We start from the raw sequence: 20,443 nt of genomic DNA, 5'->3' as shown, positions 1-20,443 counted from the left end.
CAAGTCACCAGAGTTTTTAAAAAGCTGGAGACGTTTTAAACACTGCACTATTCTAAAGAATAGTTTGCAATAAAGTCATTTTATATTTCCTGGTGAATAAGGAAATGTTCAGCAGCTGCGTGTATCAAACTGTGGCTCTGTCTGAAATCTCTCACCAAGGTGGTTTAATGTAATGGAGTGTTCACACAGTGTCATTTAGTCAGTTCGAAAATAGTTCTATGTCTGTGTTGCACAATTTCACAAGACAAAACATCATGGAAGTTTGTGGTAGCAAATTCTTTTGTGGGTATTGTCATATAACAACACATCTATAACACATCTATGTTGATGCATTTTAATGAGTTACACAATCCATTCACTTGTCTGGCACATACATACAAATGTGAGGAAAAACAATCTTTGGACCCAAACTGACCTTTAGATTCGCTCAAAAACTGCAAAGGAAATTCTACAGGACATTAATTTGGACCCTGGTGCCGGCAGCTTGTTACCCCTCAATTGTTGGGAGTAACGCAGTGCATGTTGGTATCAATTGCCCGGTGAGTGACCACCGGGTGCCCACTACTTTTTACAATACGTTGTAGGAGCGATTGAGTGGACCATATCGTGAATAGCAATGTTGAGCTCAGTAATTAGTGAGTGTTTTCAGACACAGCCAGCAGAGGAAGCATATTTTTTTGCTTTTGGTTTTTACACTCATTAAAAAAACAGTTTGATCAGTTTCTAATCTAAGCTTGTGGCCTGCGTGTTATTGATCTCGGCTTCATTGTTTGATCATCACGTTTGATGTTTTTCATCACGGCAACAATTCACTGACGAATCGCTCGAGGCGTTTGGTTTTTTTCCAAATTGCACTTGGACGCCATACACTTACCCGGAAAGCCTATTTGTATTCTCTTCATTCACTGCAACGGATGGAATTTTTTAAAAGTCCATGTGAGAGTCTTGTGCAATTTCTAATTTGTTTTTCCTCCTCCGTCATGTTGGCTCTTGTACCGAGATTCTACGGTGAAGGTCACAAACGTTTACTCAAGTTTTTCTTAGGTTTTTTCCACTGGTGCATCACTCTGGCAATACTGACCACGCTGCAGGCTTCTCCTGACTTGTCATTAGTGCCATCAGGTCTTGATTCTCGTTCATTGCCAGCCAGGATGTTGAATGCACGCGCAGGTTTTTTTTTTTTGGATCAGAGCAAAAACGGTTGAAAGCGGTTCAGCGGTGCTGCCCATCATGATAACGTAATCATATATTTAAAAAAATAATAATAATTGTTGTCGGCAGCAGTTTTCCGCCTTGACAGAGTGCCGCCTTTGAACTTTAATTGGTGCCACAGGTTGCAGATGTTGTAACACAGATGCTGCTCGGCACTGGCGTGCCGTCACCGGCGCTGCTGATGTGTACTGGATCGGTCCGAGGGCAGAGCGGAGGAACAGTCGGGGCCAAATGAACCGGCCACGCCGTCCCTGCAAATCACAGCCGATCGTGTCATTTGAGCAATAGTTGTTCTTTTTTTGCATAGTCGTCCGACTAACGTGTTGAGGTCTGGGGAACAGTAAAGGCGTTTGCATGTCTTATTTATTTAATTGCCGATTGTGCACCGTTGCGCTTGCATGCACTGACTGACCTCTGTGGCTGTGCTGGTGTGTCTGTATAACCACTTGGTGAAGTGTGACCAAAAACAGGCTGTTTACACACGTTTTAGACAATGCAGTTGCACTCACATCTTGGCACTGCCGGAAAACTCCACAATTCCTCTTCATTCTTTATATTAGTGCATTATTTTTTTAAAAACTGGCAATAAAATGTTGTTGTTTTTTTTGTAGTCACCAAGAACCTTTTCTTGACAGAAAGAATGTTTTATTTTGTTTTTGTTTTTGTTTTTTTACTTAGCACTATTCTGATTGTGAGAAGATGTTTTGGGCTAAAATCAGGTCCAAACTGGTTCTAAAAGTTCTGGTTCTGGTGTTGTGTTTTGGATTTTTTTTTAAATTATATTTACTGTTGTTAAACTTTGCACGGCACCTCAAATTTGTGGACTGGTGATGTGGCTCCCTGGTGTCCCAAAGTCGACTGTTATGCTGTGGCTTCTCTGCTGTATGTCCCCCAAAACAGCTAAAAAATAAAATAAAATAAAATAAGATGAGATGATGTTTCACCCCCTTTCTTCTTCTGTCACATCTAAATATGCTGCCCTGGGTGACTAGATGAGTTCTCTGATTGATGTTGCTTTCAGTATTTATCTATAGATCTTGCAGGTGGCTTAATCACATTATTACCTTGTGGTCTTTGCACATCTGTTTATTTCCAGGTTGAAAAATGTCATCTTAATAAAAAAAAATGTTTTCAAACTAAAAGTGTTTGCTATTGAGACAGTCTAAACATGTGCTTGAATGTTTGTGTAATTACTTGGTGTCAAATTTATGATTTATTTTCCTTTTTAATTAAATAGAGATTGAGAATAAAAGTTGTATAGTCTGTTCCTTTATCTCTCATCTTTTATTAGGACACCGACTAAAGTACAAACCAATCAAATTTGGGCAAACACAATTTAACGTTGCTTGTTTTTCTGGAGAGGGTTGGGGGGGGGTGCGCGTCTGTATAAAAGTAGGTGATCGGGGAGCGCTCATCTCACTTCACAGTCCACCGAATCATCACACAAGGACAGAGGTAAGAGGAGCTCACACTTTTGTGATCTTTATACGATACGCTGCAATTAGAGTGTACTGATTTGTCTGATACATAGAGCAGGTAGGGTCTTACTCCTAGTTAGCTGCCATTTTCCATTTTTTTTAAGAAAACGCACCTGACAGTTCCCTAAATATGAAAGGCACTGTCAGGCAGGCTTCCTTAAATACTGGGCATAAAAAATTTACACACTGGACCTTTCAGGAAACTTTGATTCTCTAAAATTATATGAGATACTGCTGCAGGCTATTATACCAATTCGTTTCTAAAACTAAGCTTTCATAATCTGAAATGAATTGTGGAAAATGACTTAAATTTTAAATGGACCAAGATTGCATAGACTGAAGCCTATAATCATTGTGGTGATGCACACTCACTGACACAAATCACTTCTCACTTAAATCAAATATTTTTCGTAATAGTTATTAGTAATTATTCTTGATTAAGTCTTGATTATAAGAAGGATATTATTTATCTTATGTAATTTTAAGATTAATTGTCCATGCAGAATTTCTTTTTTAATTATTATTAGTATTTTATTTACTTTTTTCTGATCACCGGTAATTCCAAGTCAAGAGAGTTTTTAAAAAGCTGGAGAAGTTTTAAACACTGCGCTATTCCAAAAAATAATTTGCAATAAAGTAATTTGATTTTTCCTGGTGAATTAGGAAATGTTCAGCAGCTACGTGGAACCAACTGTGGCTCTAAATGTTTGTTTTGGAAATGAAGGAGTAGAGCGAGGGTGCATGTGTGAAACAAACTGCGAGGAAGAGTTCATGAAAAATTGTTCAGCTGGTCATATGACTCGGCACCCACAAACTGGATCAGAAAAACTGACCAGTCCAGAACAGTAAATGTATTTATTTATTAAAACGTCTAAACTTGTGTATAAATTTGTCTGTGTTTGTTTGTCTGTCTGCCTGTCCATACAAGTTTGCGTAGCATTAAAGCGTTTATTACTGTGGCACACGCTGCACCCAACAATCCCTTACAATTATAACCAGTCCCTGGTTATAATCAAAACTGTGTGGCGACGCTCCCTGTGACAGCAGACTATGGTGCCTCTCTGCGTGGATGGCCACCCATTGGTGGCTTTTCCTCACCCGTATTCTTAGTGTCATGCTATTTTATCCATGTGTGTGTGTGTATGAGTGTGGACGTATGTGTGCATGTGTTTGTGTGGAGGGGCGGGTCCATTTGAGGGGGTGGGAGGGATGAGCTTTTATTTGTTCATTTTGCTGCATGTTTTTAACATTTTACTTTTGTTTTAATCTGTGAAGCACTTTGGGTTGCATCCTTTTCATGCATGAAAAGTGCTATATAAATAAAGTTTGATTTGATTTGATTTGATGAGAAAGTCACTTGACTATTAGTTTTTCTTATCTCCCAACAGCGACAGTTGATTGCCACACCGCCTGCTATCTAATGCTAATGCTTTCTGCATTAATTCATAAGGTTTTCATAATGAATCCCTCAACATCTGTCTCAGCTGCTGCCGCTGCGCCGCTGCTACCACTTCCACGTCCAAACATATTCTGATAAAAAAAATTTAAAAAATAAAAAAAAAGACCGAATTTGGCATCGGCTGTCACTTAAGGTGAACATTTTCTGTAAATATGTGCTTGCCTTTAATCTCCTTCCACTCTTCCGTTTGTTCTCTTCCACGTGCAGCATCACCATGGTGTACAGAGTCGCCGTGATCGGAGCAGGTCCCTCTGGTCTGTCCAGCATCAAGGCCTGTCTGGACGAGGGCATGGTGCCAACGTGTTTTGAGAGCAGTGATGACGTGGGCGGTCTGTGGAAATTCAAGGCAGGTCCACGACTCCAAGCGTCTCACCAGACACAAACCCACAAATACTCATTCATTCAATTATGTCCTATACCTGCTTCTACTGCATTCGGAAGGGGGTTGGGGGCTGCTGGAGCCTGCGCATATGTTGTGCTTATGTCCCAATAAAATTTTACTCCTTGTGCGTGTGTAATAATATGCATCGAAGGTTTTCTCAATTGAAATCTTGTGTTCTTTTTTTTAGTCATAACTGGGTTTTAAAATGCGTGATCACACCACACCCTGAAACAGTCGTGAGGTAATCACACCAGATGCTTTATTTAACCATGACAACCATTTGGTGTTTAAACCCTGACACACACAACTGAAGGAGGCGGCCATGAAACACATTTTTAACCACCATCCCCTGTTCGCCGCCTCACGTCGTCCGTCTTCTCTGCAGGAGGTGTCGGAGCCCAACAGGGCCAGCATTTACCGCTCCCTCACCATCAACGTCTCCAAGGAGATGATGTGCTACAGCGACTTCCCCATCCCTGCAGATTATCCTAACTACATGCACAACGCCAAAATCCTGAAATACTTCATGATGTACGCTGAGCACTTCAAGCTGCGGCAGCACATTCGCTTCCAGGTAGGCAAAGTCCGCAGTTTGTTTTGCGCTCAGTGTTTTGTTTTCGGTGGCAGCTGATGGACGTCCATCTGTGCGTGTCAGACGTCGGTGAAGAGCGTGCGACAGGCGGTGGACTACTCCCGCACTGGCCGGTGGGAGCTGGTGACTGAGGACAAGGAGGGCCAGGAGGAGAGGCATGTGTTTGACGCAGTCATTTGCTGCTCGGGCCACTACACCGCCCCTAACCTGCCACTCAAAGACTTCCCAGGTAAACACATGCAAACAGTCATTTCAAGCCTTAAACCCATCATTTACTGTGGGTACCACCATGATAGTTACTTTTGACAGTACTATAGTCAGTACTACAACTGGCTTCACTCACAGTACTCAAAGAATTCACAGTAGTACATATCTATATCTATATATCTATATCGATACATATATATGTGTGTGTTTGTATATATAGACATATCTGTCTATATCTACTATATCTATCTATCTATATGTATATTTTTATGTACGTATATATATATATACACATATACATGTATATATATAAATATATACATGTATACATATATGAATAGATAGATAGATATAGACATAGATATACATATATTTACATATATGTGTGTACATATATATGTTTATTTATATGAATATACATATATACATCTATGTGTACATATACATGATGTATCATGGCCGTACAATATGTGATGTGCCACAAAACTGTCAAAAGTACCATAGTATATGTACTACAGTGCTGACAAAAATACTATGCCGCTTGTACTGAAGTGAAATTTCCGATGGAAATAGAAGCGCTGCCATTGTTTTATTTTTGTCCAGCCGAAGTCATCCTGCTTTTGTTGTTGGTGTTGTGGTTTCTTTCAGGCATTGAGACATTCGAAGGGAAATATTTCCACAGCTGGGACTACAAGGGACCCGAGGACATGCATGGGAAGCGATTGGTGGTGATAGGCATCGGTAACTCCGGTGGGGACATCGCAGTGGAGAGCAGCAGAGTGGCTGAGCAGGTTGGAACAGCTCACTCTCAAGTTGTATATCCGTTTTTTTGCTTGTTTTTTTTTTTTTTTAAACACTTTAGATAGACACTTTAGAAGTTTCAACTACACTGCTTGCACCTTGCGAAAATGCCGTTTTGAAAATTGGCCGCACACCCAGCCAGGTATGACAACTTCTCTTGTTCCTCTATCAAACACTTGGGAGGTCCAACAGGGAATCAGTTTATGCAGGGAGCTAAAAAACAACAACAAAAACATTTTTTTTAAGGGTAGGCTGTAAACAGAGGGCTAAACATGCCTAGAACTGAGAATAGGTGTATCACACAGTGTCGTCGACTCCTGCTCTTCTCTCCAGGTGTATATGAGCACCCGCACCGGCGCCTGGGTCATCCGCCAGGTGTCGGACAACGGCTTACCAGTGGACATGATATACAACACACGCTTCATCCACATCCTGTTCCAGCTCCTGCCAATCAACTTCTTTAACTGGTACGGCGAGAACAAACTTAACGCCATGTACGACCACACCATGTATGCCCTCAAACCGAAACACAGGCAAGTAGCGACTCAGCTTCCTACGCTCAGCTCCCAGAAACGCGTCAGTCGTCAGCCTTGAATGTCTGTCTCTGCCTCTCGCAGACTCTTCAGCAAAATCCCGGTAATTAACGATGACCTGCCTTTGAAAATCCTGTCCGGGTCGGTCATCATCAAGCCAAATGTGAAGGAGATCAGCGGCTCCACTGTGACATTTTCTGATGGGACCAGAGTTGAAAAGGTCAGCTCACCTATTTTGTTTCTCGGGGTAATTTCAATCACAGATTCACCGCCCCTCCCTACCAGTGTTTTTGGGATTACTCCCTAAAAGTAATCCAACTACAGATTACTGATTACTTGTTTAAAAAGCAATCTAATTATTTCTTTAACTAGTTCATTTCATAAGTAATCAATTACTAATCACTCATTACTTTAGTTAAAAAAAGATAAAGTGACAGTTGAGAACGTCTTGTTTCCTGCACATAAAGAAGATAAAGAACAAACCACAATATCCTTTGATTTAGACGAGATGAACTCAAAATAATGTTTGTATTTCCAGCTACAAACGCAATCGCTGTTTTGTTTTGTTTAATTTTGCTGCCTGGGACATCGTTGTTTTTGGTTGTTTTTCTAAATTTCAGACATATTGTGGATATTAAGACATTTTTAGCTTGCAAAATATTTCAGAAAAGTAATGGAATAGTTACTTGATAAAGTAATTATGATAGAATTATCTAATTATGTAATCCGGTTACATTACTCTGTTACTAAAAAAGTAGTTTAATTACAGTGGTGGATTACTTAGTAATAGATTACTCGCCAACACTGCCACCCACACTCCCACTGCATCACAGGTGGACACCATTGTTTTCTCCACAGGCTACAACTGCGATTTCCCATACCTGCCGAGGAACAGCCTGTACCGGAGTGGCCACCGCGTGGCTCTCTACAAGCACGTGTTTCCCCCGAACCTGGAACATCCTACGCTGGCGGTGGTGGGTTTCATCCATGCCCTGGGAGCCATCATGCCCCAGGCTGAGATGCAGGCTCGCTGGGTCACACGAGTCTTCAAAGGTAAGGGCTGCCTCCTTTCTGCAAGTGGTCAAATGTCTCCCAAGACAAGACATCCTTCACATCTGACCCTTTACTCTTCCTTCTGCCTTTGAGGATATAAGAAGTTACCTTCAAACCAGGCCATGATCAAGGCTGTTGAGAGAGACACCAAGGACATGGAGGACCAGTAAGTCCTTAGTACTGCTTTGCTTGATAATTTTTAAATTATTATTTATTTTTGTTTTTTCATGCTAAAGCGGATGCTTTATTGAAGGTGGTTTCAGAGTGCAGAGACAATGGAGACAACTGGCTGTGCATGTATCAGTGAGGTATCAGCAAAAGTAAACTTTTAACGCCTCTTTACAAAAATGGGCTCAAAGAAAATAAGTAAAAGATGATCAATATATACATTTTATTGTTAGAGGATATGAGCAGAGGGAAGTTTGTATTATATAAGACTTTTGTCCCTGAGCACCTTCAAACCCTGCTCTTGTCATCATCTTTATTGGGGTCCAGAATGTTTTTTGTAGTCGTTTGTAAACAGGTGGATAACTTGCTGTTTTCTGGAGATTAAAAGGTTTTTTTTGTTTTTTGTTTTTTTTGTAATATTTAATAATACAAGGCTGTTACACTCCAGACAATGACAAAATAGATGGCTATAATAAAGTTGTGTCCTTTTTTTAGTCCACCAGGGGGCAGAAACTGCATACTATAGTGCCTCCTGCAAAAAATTGAGAAGAAAAATAGAATCAAGACTGCCACCTACTGGTGTATAAAGCTTCACGATTTCCTTATTTGCTCATGAGAAAGTTTCAATCCTAAACGATTATCACATTTTAATTTTGCGTGCACTTTTGCTTTGTCCCCCTCACAGCTACATCGTGTCAAATCTGACACCCCTCCAAGTGGACTTTGTGTCCTACATGGACGACTTAGCAGGAGAGATCGGGGTGCGTCCGAGCCTCACCTGGCTCTTCTTCACTGATTACCCGCTGTTTCAGCGGGTCCTGTGGGGGCCGGTCACTGCATACCAGTACCGCCTGATGGGACCAGGGAAATGGGACGGCGCCCGCAGAGCAATCTTCACCCAGTTTGACCGCATGAACCAGGCCCTGAAGACCAGAAAGGTCCAGAATAAACTCCTGACACCGATTCCGCATTCCAAAATCATTGCGTGCTGCAAGTCTGCTGTCTTACAATTGATTCACAATTTTCCTGCAAATCTGTCTCGACAAGGTGGAGGAGGAACGGCCGTCCACAGCCAGCCGCCTGTTGAAGTGGAGCCTGATTGTCACGGCTGGAACTGCCTCCATCTACCACATCCATGTGCGCTACCCGAACACAATCCCCGACCTCCTGTCCAAAATCCACCCGGTGACAATCTCAACATCGATTGAGTAAATTTAGTAAAAGCAACAATGGTGGAAGGCTGTGAAGAAATCTCATGTCCACTGTCACAGATCCCTTGAGATGTTAATTCCTATGTTTGGGGGCTCTACTGCGAGTTTGTTGACTCTGTGCAGAAACATACTTTTATCCACTCATAAATTGAAATGGTTAAATATGTTACATACATTTAAAAAAAAAAAAAAAAAATTCAATGACTTTGAATATATGTTTACGTTTGAACATTTATTGAACTGCAAATGCACAAAATGGTTCATTGTAAAATCACATTCAACTCAAATTATATAAACTGTGGAATAAATCAAAGATATTTCCAATGCATGCTTGCAGCTATTACCCTGAAAATACCCTGTTGCAAACCGTTTAAATGCAGTGAATGCAGTGCACTGTAAGACAAGTTTATTTGAACGCACTCGAAAATGACTTTGCTCCAACTCGAATCAGCCCTTCCTCAGCGTGGGACTGTAAGAGGAACATTGCCCCTATCTGGGGAAATCTAAACTCCAGACAGGTCCAAAGTCCCTCCCATGCAGGATAGTTGCACTAATGAGGTGAGAGGCGGCAGCTTGACTCAGTTCCTGGGAGGCTGAATTGTTCAGCTGCAGCTGCACAGGACCTGCATTAACCTCACAAGTAAAGGTAAGAGCGCCTTAGAGTAGATCGTTCATTTTTAAGATGACAGTAAGGAGGGTCACATTGTCTCTGTGCAGGTCTGTTGATTGTCTCCTTTAAGGACATTTTGACTTTCCAAAATTATATGAGATACTGCTACAGGCTATGGTACCGATTAGTTAAAGTTGTGAGCTAAAAGTAAGGCTTATTAAACTGAAAGAAAATGGTGGAAAATGGCTTTTAAAAAATAGAAATGAAGGAGGACAGCTATGGTGCAAGTTTGAGACCAACTACAAGGGAGATTGCATGAAAAATTGTTCACTTTCCTGGTGGGTCATGTAACTCAGCACACAAAACCTAGATCAGGAAACCTCACGAGTCCAGAACAGTAAATGTGGAAAAACTTTGCAGAAATTGGTGCGTTAATGTGACTGTCTGTCTGTTTGTCTGTCTGTCTGTCTGACTGACTGTCCACCACTGTGTGTTTATATATATACATGCAGTTGATGCATGTATATATAAACTGTCACTCTCGATAGATTAATTAAACTCCCTTTAACCGCCAACTGCACTGTCATCCATACTGATTAACGGTATTCATATTCACGTCTCATTGAAAAGTTACCAGCAAAGACATTGGTCCTCCTCAGGGCATAGATCAATTGTGGAGGACAAATTTCGCCTTCTTCGGGATGTGACAATTACTGAGACTTCAACTTTTAACTTTGACAAAGAACATAGAGAACTCACAAAACTGTCAAACTAGTCAACTCTAAGGTCAAATAGATAGATATATAGATACTGTAGATAGATTGGACTATAGATCAGATTAGATTATTTGATAGACTCTGACATATACAGTCGCGTTTTTGTTCAGCGATGGTGCGACGGGTGGCCGTGGTTGGAGCCGGAAGCTCGGGTCTGGCCTGTGTCAAAGTCTGCATCGATGAAGGCCTGGAGCCTGTCTGCTTCGAAGGCAGCGATGACATCGGCGGCCTCTGGAAATTTAAGGTGCGTGGTGATAAGACCAGAAACTGGCCCGGACTCAATGAGCAATGCATTTTTGGGATCAAACACTGAAAAAAGAAAATGGGTCACCCTGTGATTCTCTTTCTATCTGCAGGAGTCCACAGAGCCAGATCAGGCCAGCATCTACCGCTCCTTGGTGACCAACACCTCCAAAGAGATCATGTGCTTCAGCGATTTTCCAATGCCGGCTGAGTATCCAAACTACCTGCACAATTCAGAGCTGCTGCAGTATTTCAGGCTGTATGCGGATCACTTCCACCTGCACAGACACATCAGGTTTCAGGTTAGTTTCCACACACATTACGGTCATCGGTTGCAACATTGGCACAATGTAACGTTTACACTGAAAATATATTTCAGACCAGAGTGAAGAGAGTCGCACAAAGGCCGGATTTCTCTGCTTCCGGTCAGTGGGACGTTGTGACCATGGACAAGGACGGACGGGAGGAGAGGCACGTCTTTGATGCAGTGCTGGTGTGTTCGGGCCAGTACGTCCTTCCATCGCTGCCCCTGTCGGACTTCCCAGGTTCGGTTACAGAGCAGTAATGTTGCTCACTTTGGCCAACAGGTTTCCACAGGATATAAACATCATGTTTTCTTCTTTAGGACATGATACATTTACTGGCACGTGCATTCACAGCAGGGATTACAAAGATGGGACGGCCTTTAGGGGGAAGAGGGTGATGGTGGTCGGCATCGGCAACTCCGGAGGGGATATTGCATCAGAGATTAGTAGACATGCAGCAAAGGTAGGCAGGAAGGAGGAGATTTTGTATTTTCGCGACAAACGACTAACAGCATGTATGTTTTTGTTTTCTTCACAATCTCTGCCTGACAGACGTTTCTCAGCACACGTAAGGGGGCCTGGGTGATTGGCAGGATGTTCGGTAGAGGAATCCCCGTGGACTTGGTCATCCTCAATAGGTTCAAGAGACTCCTCCTGGGTCTCCTCCCTCGAACTGTGGCCAACTGGGCAGCGGAGAGAAGTCTGAATAGCCACTGTGACCACAGGTTCTATGGCCTGCAACCCACCCACAGGTGAGCCACATCTTCCTCTGTTTTTTTTTCTAACTGTGTCCACATTCTGATCTCGACGGATCATAACTCAAATTAATTTAGAAGCTCTCCAGGAAAGTGTCTGGGAGAAGTCTTTAGGTGTAGAAAAAATATGATTAAAACAAAACAATAAATGAGAGGTGATCGTAAATCCACACGTGTGAAACAAATTCAAAGTCAAACCTTTGGCACAATGTAAATGTTTCCATTAAAAATCTTATAGAGCAATATTTGTCAAAAAGTTAATTGACTCTGTGACTGACTTGTGTTTCCTGTCGCCGTCAGATTTTTCGACAGGAAGCCTTTGGTCAATGAAGACCTCCTTGGCCAAATCCTGCAGGGGAGAGTGGTGGTCAAACCCGATCTGAAGGCCTTCACCTCCACCGGAGTCATGTTTGAAGATGGCACCGTGGAGAACATCGACGCCGTGGTCTTCTGCACAGGTTTCAAAGACAGCTTCCCATTCCTGCCGCCTTCTCTGTTCGACGGGCCAAAGCAAGAGTTGCAGTTGTACAAGTAAGTGCATAATCTTGATAAAAATGGCTCAACCTGGTTGAAACAAAAGGCATGATGGCTACAGGGACAAAGTAAAGAATGTCCTTTTTATTTCATCATTATTCATTTTATCTATTCATTTGTTTGTTTGTTTTCCATTTCAGGAGATTGTTTCCTGTCTCTCTGTCTCCGCTCACACTGGCCGTCATGGGTCTGTTCCAGGCAGCCGGGCCAATCATGACCGTAGTGGAGATGCAGGCCCGGTGGGCCGTCAAGGTCTTTACTGGTAAATGACAGTGATAGTAAAAATTTTGGGCATTGCATGTTTACATCTATAGCAGACATATGAGCTGTGTTTCTGTCTTCAAGGTCAGAGATCACTTCCGTCTCTGAAGCAAATGTTGCAGGTCACTGAGTCAGACACCATTCACAATCGTAAAAGGTTCAGGAGGCATCTCATATATCATCCAAATCATTATTTTTTTTTTAATGGAAAAACAGAATATGGTGGGGCTGACAGTTGCCCCTAATTGTATTTTCTTAGCTCTCCAAGAGAAAGTGACGCTGCCCGACAGATCGACTACATGTCCTACCTGGACTTCATGGCTGGAGAGGTGATTTTTACCCCGATGTCGCTGAGCTCTTTGTTGATTAAGCATTAAAATGACTGACATCTAACTACAGGTTGGGGCTCTTCCGAACCTCTGGTGGCTACTGCTGACTGATCCTTTGCTGTGGACCAAGGTCTTCTTTGGCCCTTGCACCCCGTACCAGTACCGACTCTCTGGGCCGGGGCAGTGGGCCGGGGCTCGCCAGGCCATCCTCACCCAGTGGGAGCGTGTGGCTCAGCCTTTCAGAACCAGAACGGTGCCACAGCCGGAGCCCGGGCCGTCGCTCCTGCCGTCCTACAAGCTACTCCTGATTGGAGGAAGCGTGTTGGCCGCTTGGCTTCTTTTGAAAAGTGAGACTGTTCCAGGGGTGCTGCAGGGTGCAGCTCAGGCTCTTGACAAATGCAAATTCTTCCTGAGTGATGCGTTTGTTAGTTTAACAAAAATAGCATGAGGAATTCAGTGGTATATCAGCAACTATGAAAGAGAAGGAGGTTGCATTTAAAGATGGTGTGAGTTATCCGAACACTGTGTTTTAGATATGTTGTCTCTTGTTTTTAACATGTGTATATATCATTTTTAAATATCCTTCATTAAGAGTCCTTGCCCCACAAGCAGAAAATGAACAACAGCGGAGGCACAACATATTCACAGCAACAACAAGGCATTCAAACTAATTCAAGTAACTCATGTTGCGATTATGGCCTGCCGTTAGAGTGAAAACTGTTATTCATCAGCCAACCAGGAGCTCACGGCCTGATCTGACCCTCACCTGCTGCCTCAGTCATTTTTTTCTCCAGGTGGCAACGTCAAAGGGCCAGTCACTAGTATTTTATTTTGTTCATTGTTTTTAAATAAAGTGCAATAGCTCCTTTCTCTCAAACGTTGTCTGTGGTGTGTTACAGTTCCCTTGGAATTTGGAATTAGGAGCCAGAAATTACATCTCATTCGGTATTGACAACATTGCATATTACTTTTGAAAAGTGAGAGGGATGCAGGAGTTGTTGTTTTTAGCAACAACTCATGCCCATCAAAGCACCAAAAAGCATATACATGATGATGTAAATGGTAAATTACTGGAGGTCTGCAATTTAGTAGTTTGTAGTATGATTCAACATGGACAGTTTCACCTTCTGTGGTCAGACCAAAAGGCCAAAAGTGGCCAAAGGCTACATCTCTAATCACAACTGTTTCCTCTCAAACCACGGAGGCAGTGCTGGACTTTGTCCATGATTTCAGGTCCATAACCCCGCTGGGTGATAGATTTGCTCGGTCGCCAAGGTGTTTAATGTGTTTTTGCACTGACCACATTTATGTGGAGCAGACTGTTTTATGCAATGTCTGTTGTTCGAAAGACCAAAAGGCAGCTCACTGTTCAAATGTAACAAACAACAGCATCTGTGCAAAAGCAGAGAAACCTGTAAATTGTTGTTGTTAGTGCGTCCTTGTACTGGTCTGAGAGCCAGAGACTGAATAAAATGATGTTTGTTTGTTTTTTACAAAATTGGGGGGGGGGAAGGTGACTACCTTAATTGAAGCAACAAATACATGAAAATTACGTTTTTTTGAGTGGAAATTTAAAAATAAAAATAAAAAATAGGGTCTTCTTTTGTTTTTCTATAGTCATCTACAGTCTGCAATGTTTTTGTAGTATCTGAATCTATGCATATGACATCATGTGAACTTATGTGTATGGCCTGATGTGAACTCAGCAGTGAACCCGCTGCTGCACTCCTTCCCTAAGGACGTCAGGGTCCATATATGGTCTTGTTGTTGCCAACGGCCACCAAACTGAAACCAGATGGCCAGTGGGGGTGCAACTATGGAATGTATACATTCTCCCCCACTTCTAGCATCTTCCTCCCTGAACCAGGGAGGTTGATGTGAACAAAGCATCATCGGAGTTGCTCACATCTGGCCCAGAGACGTCCCCAGGCTTTCCATGGTGCCTGTCTGACTTTTGACTTCTTTGAAATAAACCAGTTTTTATACAACTACGTCTGTGTCAATGAAGACTCCTTCAACATCTACATCACTTGAATCCACCAGAAGAATTCACATTTTTATTTTAACTTGTTAGATGGTTGTTTTCTTTGTTTTGGCTTTCGTGGTATCAGTTAAAAATAAGTAACTTTGTCACATAGCCCCAGGTCTCCTATTCAGGTTTCCAAACATCCTTGTGGACTTTGGCGGTTGAGTTTCTGGTAGTTTGTGCTGCTGACCTGATACGACAGCGGAACACATTATGTTTGTCCAGTAGAGTGGGTTCTGCTTGAAAGATCAGCTCCTGGACACAGTCCCTGCGCCGTCACTCCGCCCACCGCCCAGACTGCGCGAAGCAACAAACAGTGTGTTCGTCTTTGTGGTTCTCTCGAGGTGAGTTCACGCGAACATGCAGGAAGTCGCTCGGTGTTCGTTTTTTTTTGTTGTTTGTTTTTAACGTAGCCTGCTGTACTGTGCGGACTTGTTGCATCGCACTTTGCACAGCCAACCCCGCGAGAAGAACCCGGGTACGGGGAGGGAGCCTCGAGCAGGGGTTCGGTGAACTCGCTCGACTTGGACTTTTCTGCAAGCGCAGGGTTCGATGTGCAGCAGATTCAACTCGGCGAGCGTGTCTTTTCGATTTCGTACCGCGCTCAAAGCATTTTTATCAATGATATTTATTTGCAACAACGCACCCACAACTGTCTCACGCTAACCCTTGTACATACTGCACCGCGACTGCACATTTTTGTTTACATAATCGACACACTGTTTTTCCAGACAAATATGGCACATCCGATCATTTGAATCTCTGCGCAGTGCTTATCTGCATATAATTATATCATAAACACACGCACTCATAAATTGCACTCTTCATTTCTCGCAGCTGGCAAGCCCTGCACTTTAACACACTAAGGCCTCGTGTTGTTTGTCTCTCTTACAGAAAGGCATGATTTTAAACTCATTCAATCAAACAAACTGCACAAGATAGTTTTTTTTTCCCCTCCTGTTGTTTTTTTTGTTTTGTTTTTTAATATATATATATATATATATATATATATATATTACTATTATTGTAGCCAAAAGAAGGATATTTGTTTTTTTCTAGTGTGTTGTCAGTGGCCCTCGGCTTCATCAAAGCAGAAAAATGACTCGTCGTGTAGCAGTGATCGGAGGAGGGAGCTCAGGTCTGGCCTCCATCAAGTGCTGCCTGGACGAGGGTCTGGAGCCAGTGTGCTTCGAGAGCAGCGATGACATCGGTGGCCTGTGGAGGTTTAAGGTGGGCAGGTTTTACCTCTCGGACACACACGAGAACGTTGAATTAGTGTCATCATGTCCTCACTGGATGGCTGTTACTGCAGGAGAATCCAGAGGCAGACAGGGCCAGCATCTACCACTCAGTCATCATCAACACCTCCAAGGAGATGATGTGTTTCAGCGACTTCCCCATCCCTGCACACTTCCCCAACTACATGCACAACTCTCTCATCATGGACTACTTCCGAATGTACGCGGACAACTTCCAGCTCACCAAGCACATCCGCTTCAACGTGGGCACCACTCATTGATCTTAATAAAAATGTCTCCAGCTCATTGTTCCTGCCGCTGTCAGCTGACCGTTTTGTCCCATTCCTTCTTTCCCCTCATCAGACCAAAGTTTTGCAGGTGAAACAGAGGTCTGATTTTTCCCACTCGGGCCAGTGGGATGTGGAGACGGAGAACAAGGACGGCAAGAGGGAGAAACATATTTTTGACGCGGTGTTGATCTGTATTGGACATCACTGCCATCCCAACTTGCCCCTGCAAGACTTCCCAGGTGCCATTGACAAACTATAAATACCCGAGGTTCATTTGAGAGCAGGCCTGCAACTGGTCACTGTCTTGTTAAATAAACAGAGAGAAACTGAACAATGTTTTAGAGGTTAAAAATGTAATTCACAGTTTTACAGGTCCCATCCTGTGTTATATCCAATCTTGGATCTTTATTATTCATCTCACCGCCCACTGGAACAGCCTCACAAAAGCAGCTGCCTTAAAGAATTATTATTAGTATTTACCATATTTTGGAAACAGTATATATTTAGCCCCAATGTCTTTGGGAAGGGGATAGAAACAAGGCAGCCATGAAGCGTTATCAGGGAGCTGAACCAACACCTGGCTGTGGGTGTGGTCAGTAGACTGAGAGAAATGTTTGTGGTGCCCCCTGTGACATTACTTAGGACAGTTTTAACTTTTCATTGTTTGGGGCTTTTAAAATGTACCATAAAATGCCATAGAGCAAAGTAGTCTTGTTGTCAGGTAGCTTTTGGACTAAGTCCAGTGTTTTTAGGGTTTATTTGTTTGTTTTTCAGGCATTGACACTTTCAAGGGGAAGTACTTCCACAGCAGAGACTACAAAACCCCCGAGGAGTGGCGGAACAAAAAGGTTGTCGTGATTGGAATCGGGAACTCTGGAGGAGACGTCGCTGTGGAGCTGAGCAGAGTCACCAAGCAGGTGTGTATCAGATCGGAATAACTGAAGAATACAAATCTTGAAACAAGATGGAATTACCTGCAATACATCCATTAAGTCATAGGATTAATCCATATAAAACATATTCACGAAAGGTTAATGATAACTAATTCCGAATGTCAGCTTATTGCACAATTGCTCCTGAATTTAGGTGATGACATGTTAATTTCTGAGCTGCTATTGAGGACCTCAAGGACCTCCCTATCTGACACACAACTTAAAGGTTGGGCAATGAATGTACATTGATAAATATATCATGTCATATTATGATTGATAAAATCACTTAGAACATTTATTGCTACAGTTATCTGATTACGCTGACTGTATTAATGGAATTGTTTATCTGTTGTGACTGAAAACTGTTCTTCTCCCCCACAGCTCTACCTGAGCACCCGGAGGGGGGCATGGATCCTGAACCGTGTTGGAGATAAAGGGATTCCCCTGGACATGGTCTACAACAGGCTCATCTATTTGCTGCAGACCATTCTTCCCTCCAGTGTTTACAATGGGATGGGGGAGCTGCAGCTTAACCAAAGGTTCAATCACGCCTTGTACAACGTCAAACCAAAGCATAGGTATGTGGAGTTTTTCTTTCTCCCCCTACTGTTCAGTAAGTCATTTATTACAGCGTGACACTTGGTATGTTTTGTACAGTTGGTTGGAGTCAAACAGCACAGCTGAGTAACAGTAACAGTTGAGCTCCATGCAGTGAGAAAAAGGCAAACTGTATTGTGTGTATATACTTGTGGCACTGCTCCAGTGCCCACAGAGCTCATTATTGAATATTCAAGAATTTTACTGGCAAATGTTAAAGTGAGCCCAACCCAAAGCATTATACTGTTCCCATTCTGATGCTGGGGATTTGTACTTTCTTCACTTGAGTAGCCACTTGCTTTGTTCACAAGTCTCAAAATGGAAAAATAAATTAAAACATTTTTTCCAGGTTGTTTAGCCAACATCCCACGGTCAACGATGAACTTCCTAACCGCATCCTCTCTGGAACGGTTCAGGTGAAGCCCAACATCCGCAGGTTTTTCGGCTCCAGCGTGGAGTTTGATGATGGGAGTGTGGTGGAGGATGTCGACTTGGTGGTAGGCTACTCATGCTCGCACACCTGCCTTCAGAGCACAAAGCTGGCCAGTGGTGTTTCACTCAGATGACTCCTCAATCCCACAGGTGTTCGCCACGGGCTACACGTTCTCTTTTCCATTCCTGAACACTGACGTGATCCCAGTGTCTCAGAACAAAACGTCTCTCTACAAGTATGTGTTCCCCACGGGCTTGGACCGTCCTACCCTGGCTGTCATTGGTCTGGTGCAGCCACTGGGAGCCATCATGCCCATCTCTGAGATACAGGCCAGATGGGCCACACGTGTCTTTAAAGGTACTACAGGTTTGGTAAATAACAAGCAAGAGTTTCAAAGGGCCATGTTCATTTTTATGAAAGTTTGATTTCTTTTAAAGGCTGCATCAAGCTGCCCTCGATGGATTCCATGCTAAAAGACATCAAGTGGAAGAAGCAGCAAATGGCAAAAAGGTGAAGGACAGGGTTTTCACGTCCTCGGGAAGGCTGAGAGTCCGAAAAAGTTCAATAATTGGGTCGTACCCATCTTGTTAACTCAAGTCTCTGTCCTCAGGTACGTCACCAGTCAGAGACACACCATCCAGGTTGACTACGTCGAGTATATGGACGAAATCGCAAACCTGGTTGGAGTGAGACCAAACTTCCTGAAGCTGCTCCTGACTGATCCGAAAGTTGGACTAAGTGTAACTTTCGGTGCCTGCACACCGTACCAGTATCGTCTTAGAGGGCCGGGAAAGTGGGCCGGAGCCCGCAAGGCCATCCTCACTCAGTGGGAAAGAGTGGCTCAACCCATGCAGACGAGGCCTTGCAATGAGCCTGAGTGCAAGAGATCTTTCATGTGGCCTCTCATTCTGTTGGGTGCTGCTGTAGGCGTGGCATCCTATGTCAACAGGAATAACCTGCCAGCATTCCTACAAGATCCCACAACACTGCTGGACAAGATCAAAGTGTACCTGCCAGCACAGTAAAATGCAGTTTTCATGCAGTCCATGTGAATTGGTTTAACATGAAAATACACCTATCATACGGATAACGTTTCCAAATACTTGCCGTGCTGCACCTTATTGAATTGATTGAAATATATTTGGAGTCTGTGAGTAATTGGGATGATTGATCACACTTTTATGTTTTGTAATGGTGCTTTGTGCAATAGCATGTTATTTTCTGTTTTGTTTTGTCCACGGTGTTTGCTGCGTTTTCTCATATGTCAAAGCTGCATTGCCCTGTTGCTTTCTTCATTAAAATAACATGCTGCCTCTGTAAACACATTTTAACTTTATATTTTCACTTTAGAATGGTAAACATCACAAACTTAATTTTTTCATTTGTATGAAATTTACATTTGATGTACACAGTAAATAATAAATAACCTAAATGCTCAGACTTGCTATTTGTGAGTGATCTCTTTATTGTTCTATTACACTTAAAACACTGTGAAACTTTAAGACGTTCATTGTTTATCCAGTGTAATAACAGAGCTAGCTTTGTTTGTTTTCTCATAGGTTTGACATAACATGAAAGCTATTCAAAATAGGTCTTATAGAGGTATACATATACAGGTTGACAATTTTTTTTTTCTATAATAATACAAATATAGTCAAAAAAGACTTTCAGAATTCTCACATGAAATAGATATTAAAAGTATGCCTGAATTTGCAAGACAAATTATTTAGTAAAAAAACAAAAAGTAGTCTGGATTAGTCAAATTAAATGAAAGGCGATCAAAAAAGAGATACGCTTTAAACGTCGGCTATTCAAGAACTGTGATGCATTACGTAGAGATGTTTATTATTATTTCAGCTGTGCAACGAATAGAGGCCGGTGAATAAGGAATAAAGATACATTTCATTGTTCAAAAATTATCTAAAAATAAATTACTTCCGCAGCAGCGAGGACGATGTTTGTGCTACACAGAGAAAGCCCGTATGTTTTTACTCTGAAAGCTTTCTTGAATTAATTAT

At 42.5% G+C, this 20,443-nt stretch overlaps 3 protein-coding genes across 4 annotated transcripts; all 3 read left to right on the top strand.

Annotated features, from left to right (window-relative positions):
- Positions 1-2,588: 2,588 nt before the first annotated feature.
- Positions 2,589-9,424, top strand: LOC142897234 (flavin-containing monooxygenase 5-like). The gene is made up of 11 exons (XM_076039387.1): positions 2,589-2,667; positions 4,357-4,495; positions 4,917-5,105; positions 5,187-5,352; positions 5,979-6,121; positions 6,465-6,664; positions 6,749-6,884; positions 7,498-7,717; positions 7,811-7,883; positions 8,571-8,823; positions 8,933-9,424. Exons 2-11 carry the CDS (start codon positions 4,364-4,366, stop codon positions 9,095-9,097), a joined length of 1,677 nt encoding a protein of 558 aa, XP_075895502.1. The 5' UTR covers positions 2,589-2,667; positions 4,357-4,363; the 3' UTR covers positions 9,098-9,424.
- Positions 9,425-9,585: 161 nt separating this feature from the next.
- On the top strand, positions 9,586-13,786 carry LOC142897232 (dimethylaniline monooxygenase [N-oxide-forming] 2-like). The gene is made up of 11 exons (XM_076039386.1): positions 9,586-9,742; positions 10,593-10,726; positions 10,839-11,027; positions 11,105-11,270; positions 11,351-11,493; positions 11,583-11,782; positions 12,086-12,316; positions 12,460-12,581; positions 12,665-12,737; positions 12,840-12,909; positions 12,980-13,786. Exons 2-11 carry the CDS (start codon positions 10,595-10,597, stop codon positions 13,355-13,357), a joined length of 1,704 nt encoding a protein of 567 aa, XP_075895501.1. The 5' UTR covers positions 9,586-9,742; positions 10,593-10,594; the 3' UTR covers positions 13,358-13,786.
- Positions 13,787-15,126: 1,340 nt separating this feature from the next.
- On the top strand, positions 15,127-19,869 carry LOC142897304 (flavin-containing monooxygenase 5-like). 2 transcript variants are annotated; one of them, XM_076039526.1, is made up of 10 exons: positions 15,127-15,279; positions 15,995-16,165; positions 16,248-16,436; positions 16,537-16,702; positions 17,238-17,380; positions 17,777-17,973; positions 18,342-18,489; positions 18,575-18,782; positions 18,863-18,935; positions 19,036-19,869. In XM_076039526.1, the coding sequence occupies exons 2-10, from the start codon at positions 16,034-16,036 to the stop codon at positions 19,448-19,450; spliced, it is 1,671 nt and encodes a 556-aa protein (XP_075895641.1). In that variant the 5' UTR covers positions 15,127-15,279; positions 15,995-16,033; the 3' UTR covers positions 19,451-19,869. The 2 variants fall into 2 exon arrangements, with proteins under 2 accessions (XP_075895641.1, XP_075895642.1); XM_076039527.1 differs by lacking the exon at positions 15,127-15,279 and adding an exon at positions 15,329-15,439.
- Positions 19,870-20,443: the final 574 nt, after the last annotated feature.

The sequence above is a fragment of the Nelusetta ayraudi genome, unplaced genomic scaffold, assembly GCF_046127955.1.
Source record: "Nelusetta ayraudi isolate G7.1 ecotype Tasmania unplaced genomic scaffold, CSIRO-AGI_Nayr_v1 ptg000059l, whole genome shotgun sequence".
In the NCBI taxonomy this organism is placed as follows: Eukaryota; Metazoa; Chordata; class Actinopteri; order Tetraodontiformes; family Monacanthidae; genus Nelusetta; species Nelusetta ayraudi.
The sequence above is the reverse complement of the archived record's forward strand: the minus strand, read 5'-3'. Positions and strand labels throughout refer to the sequence as shown.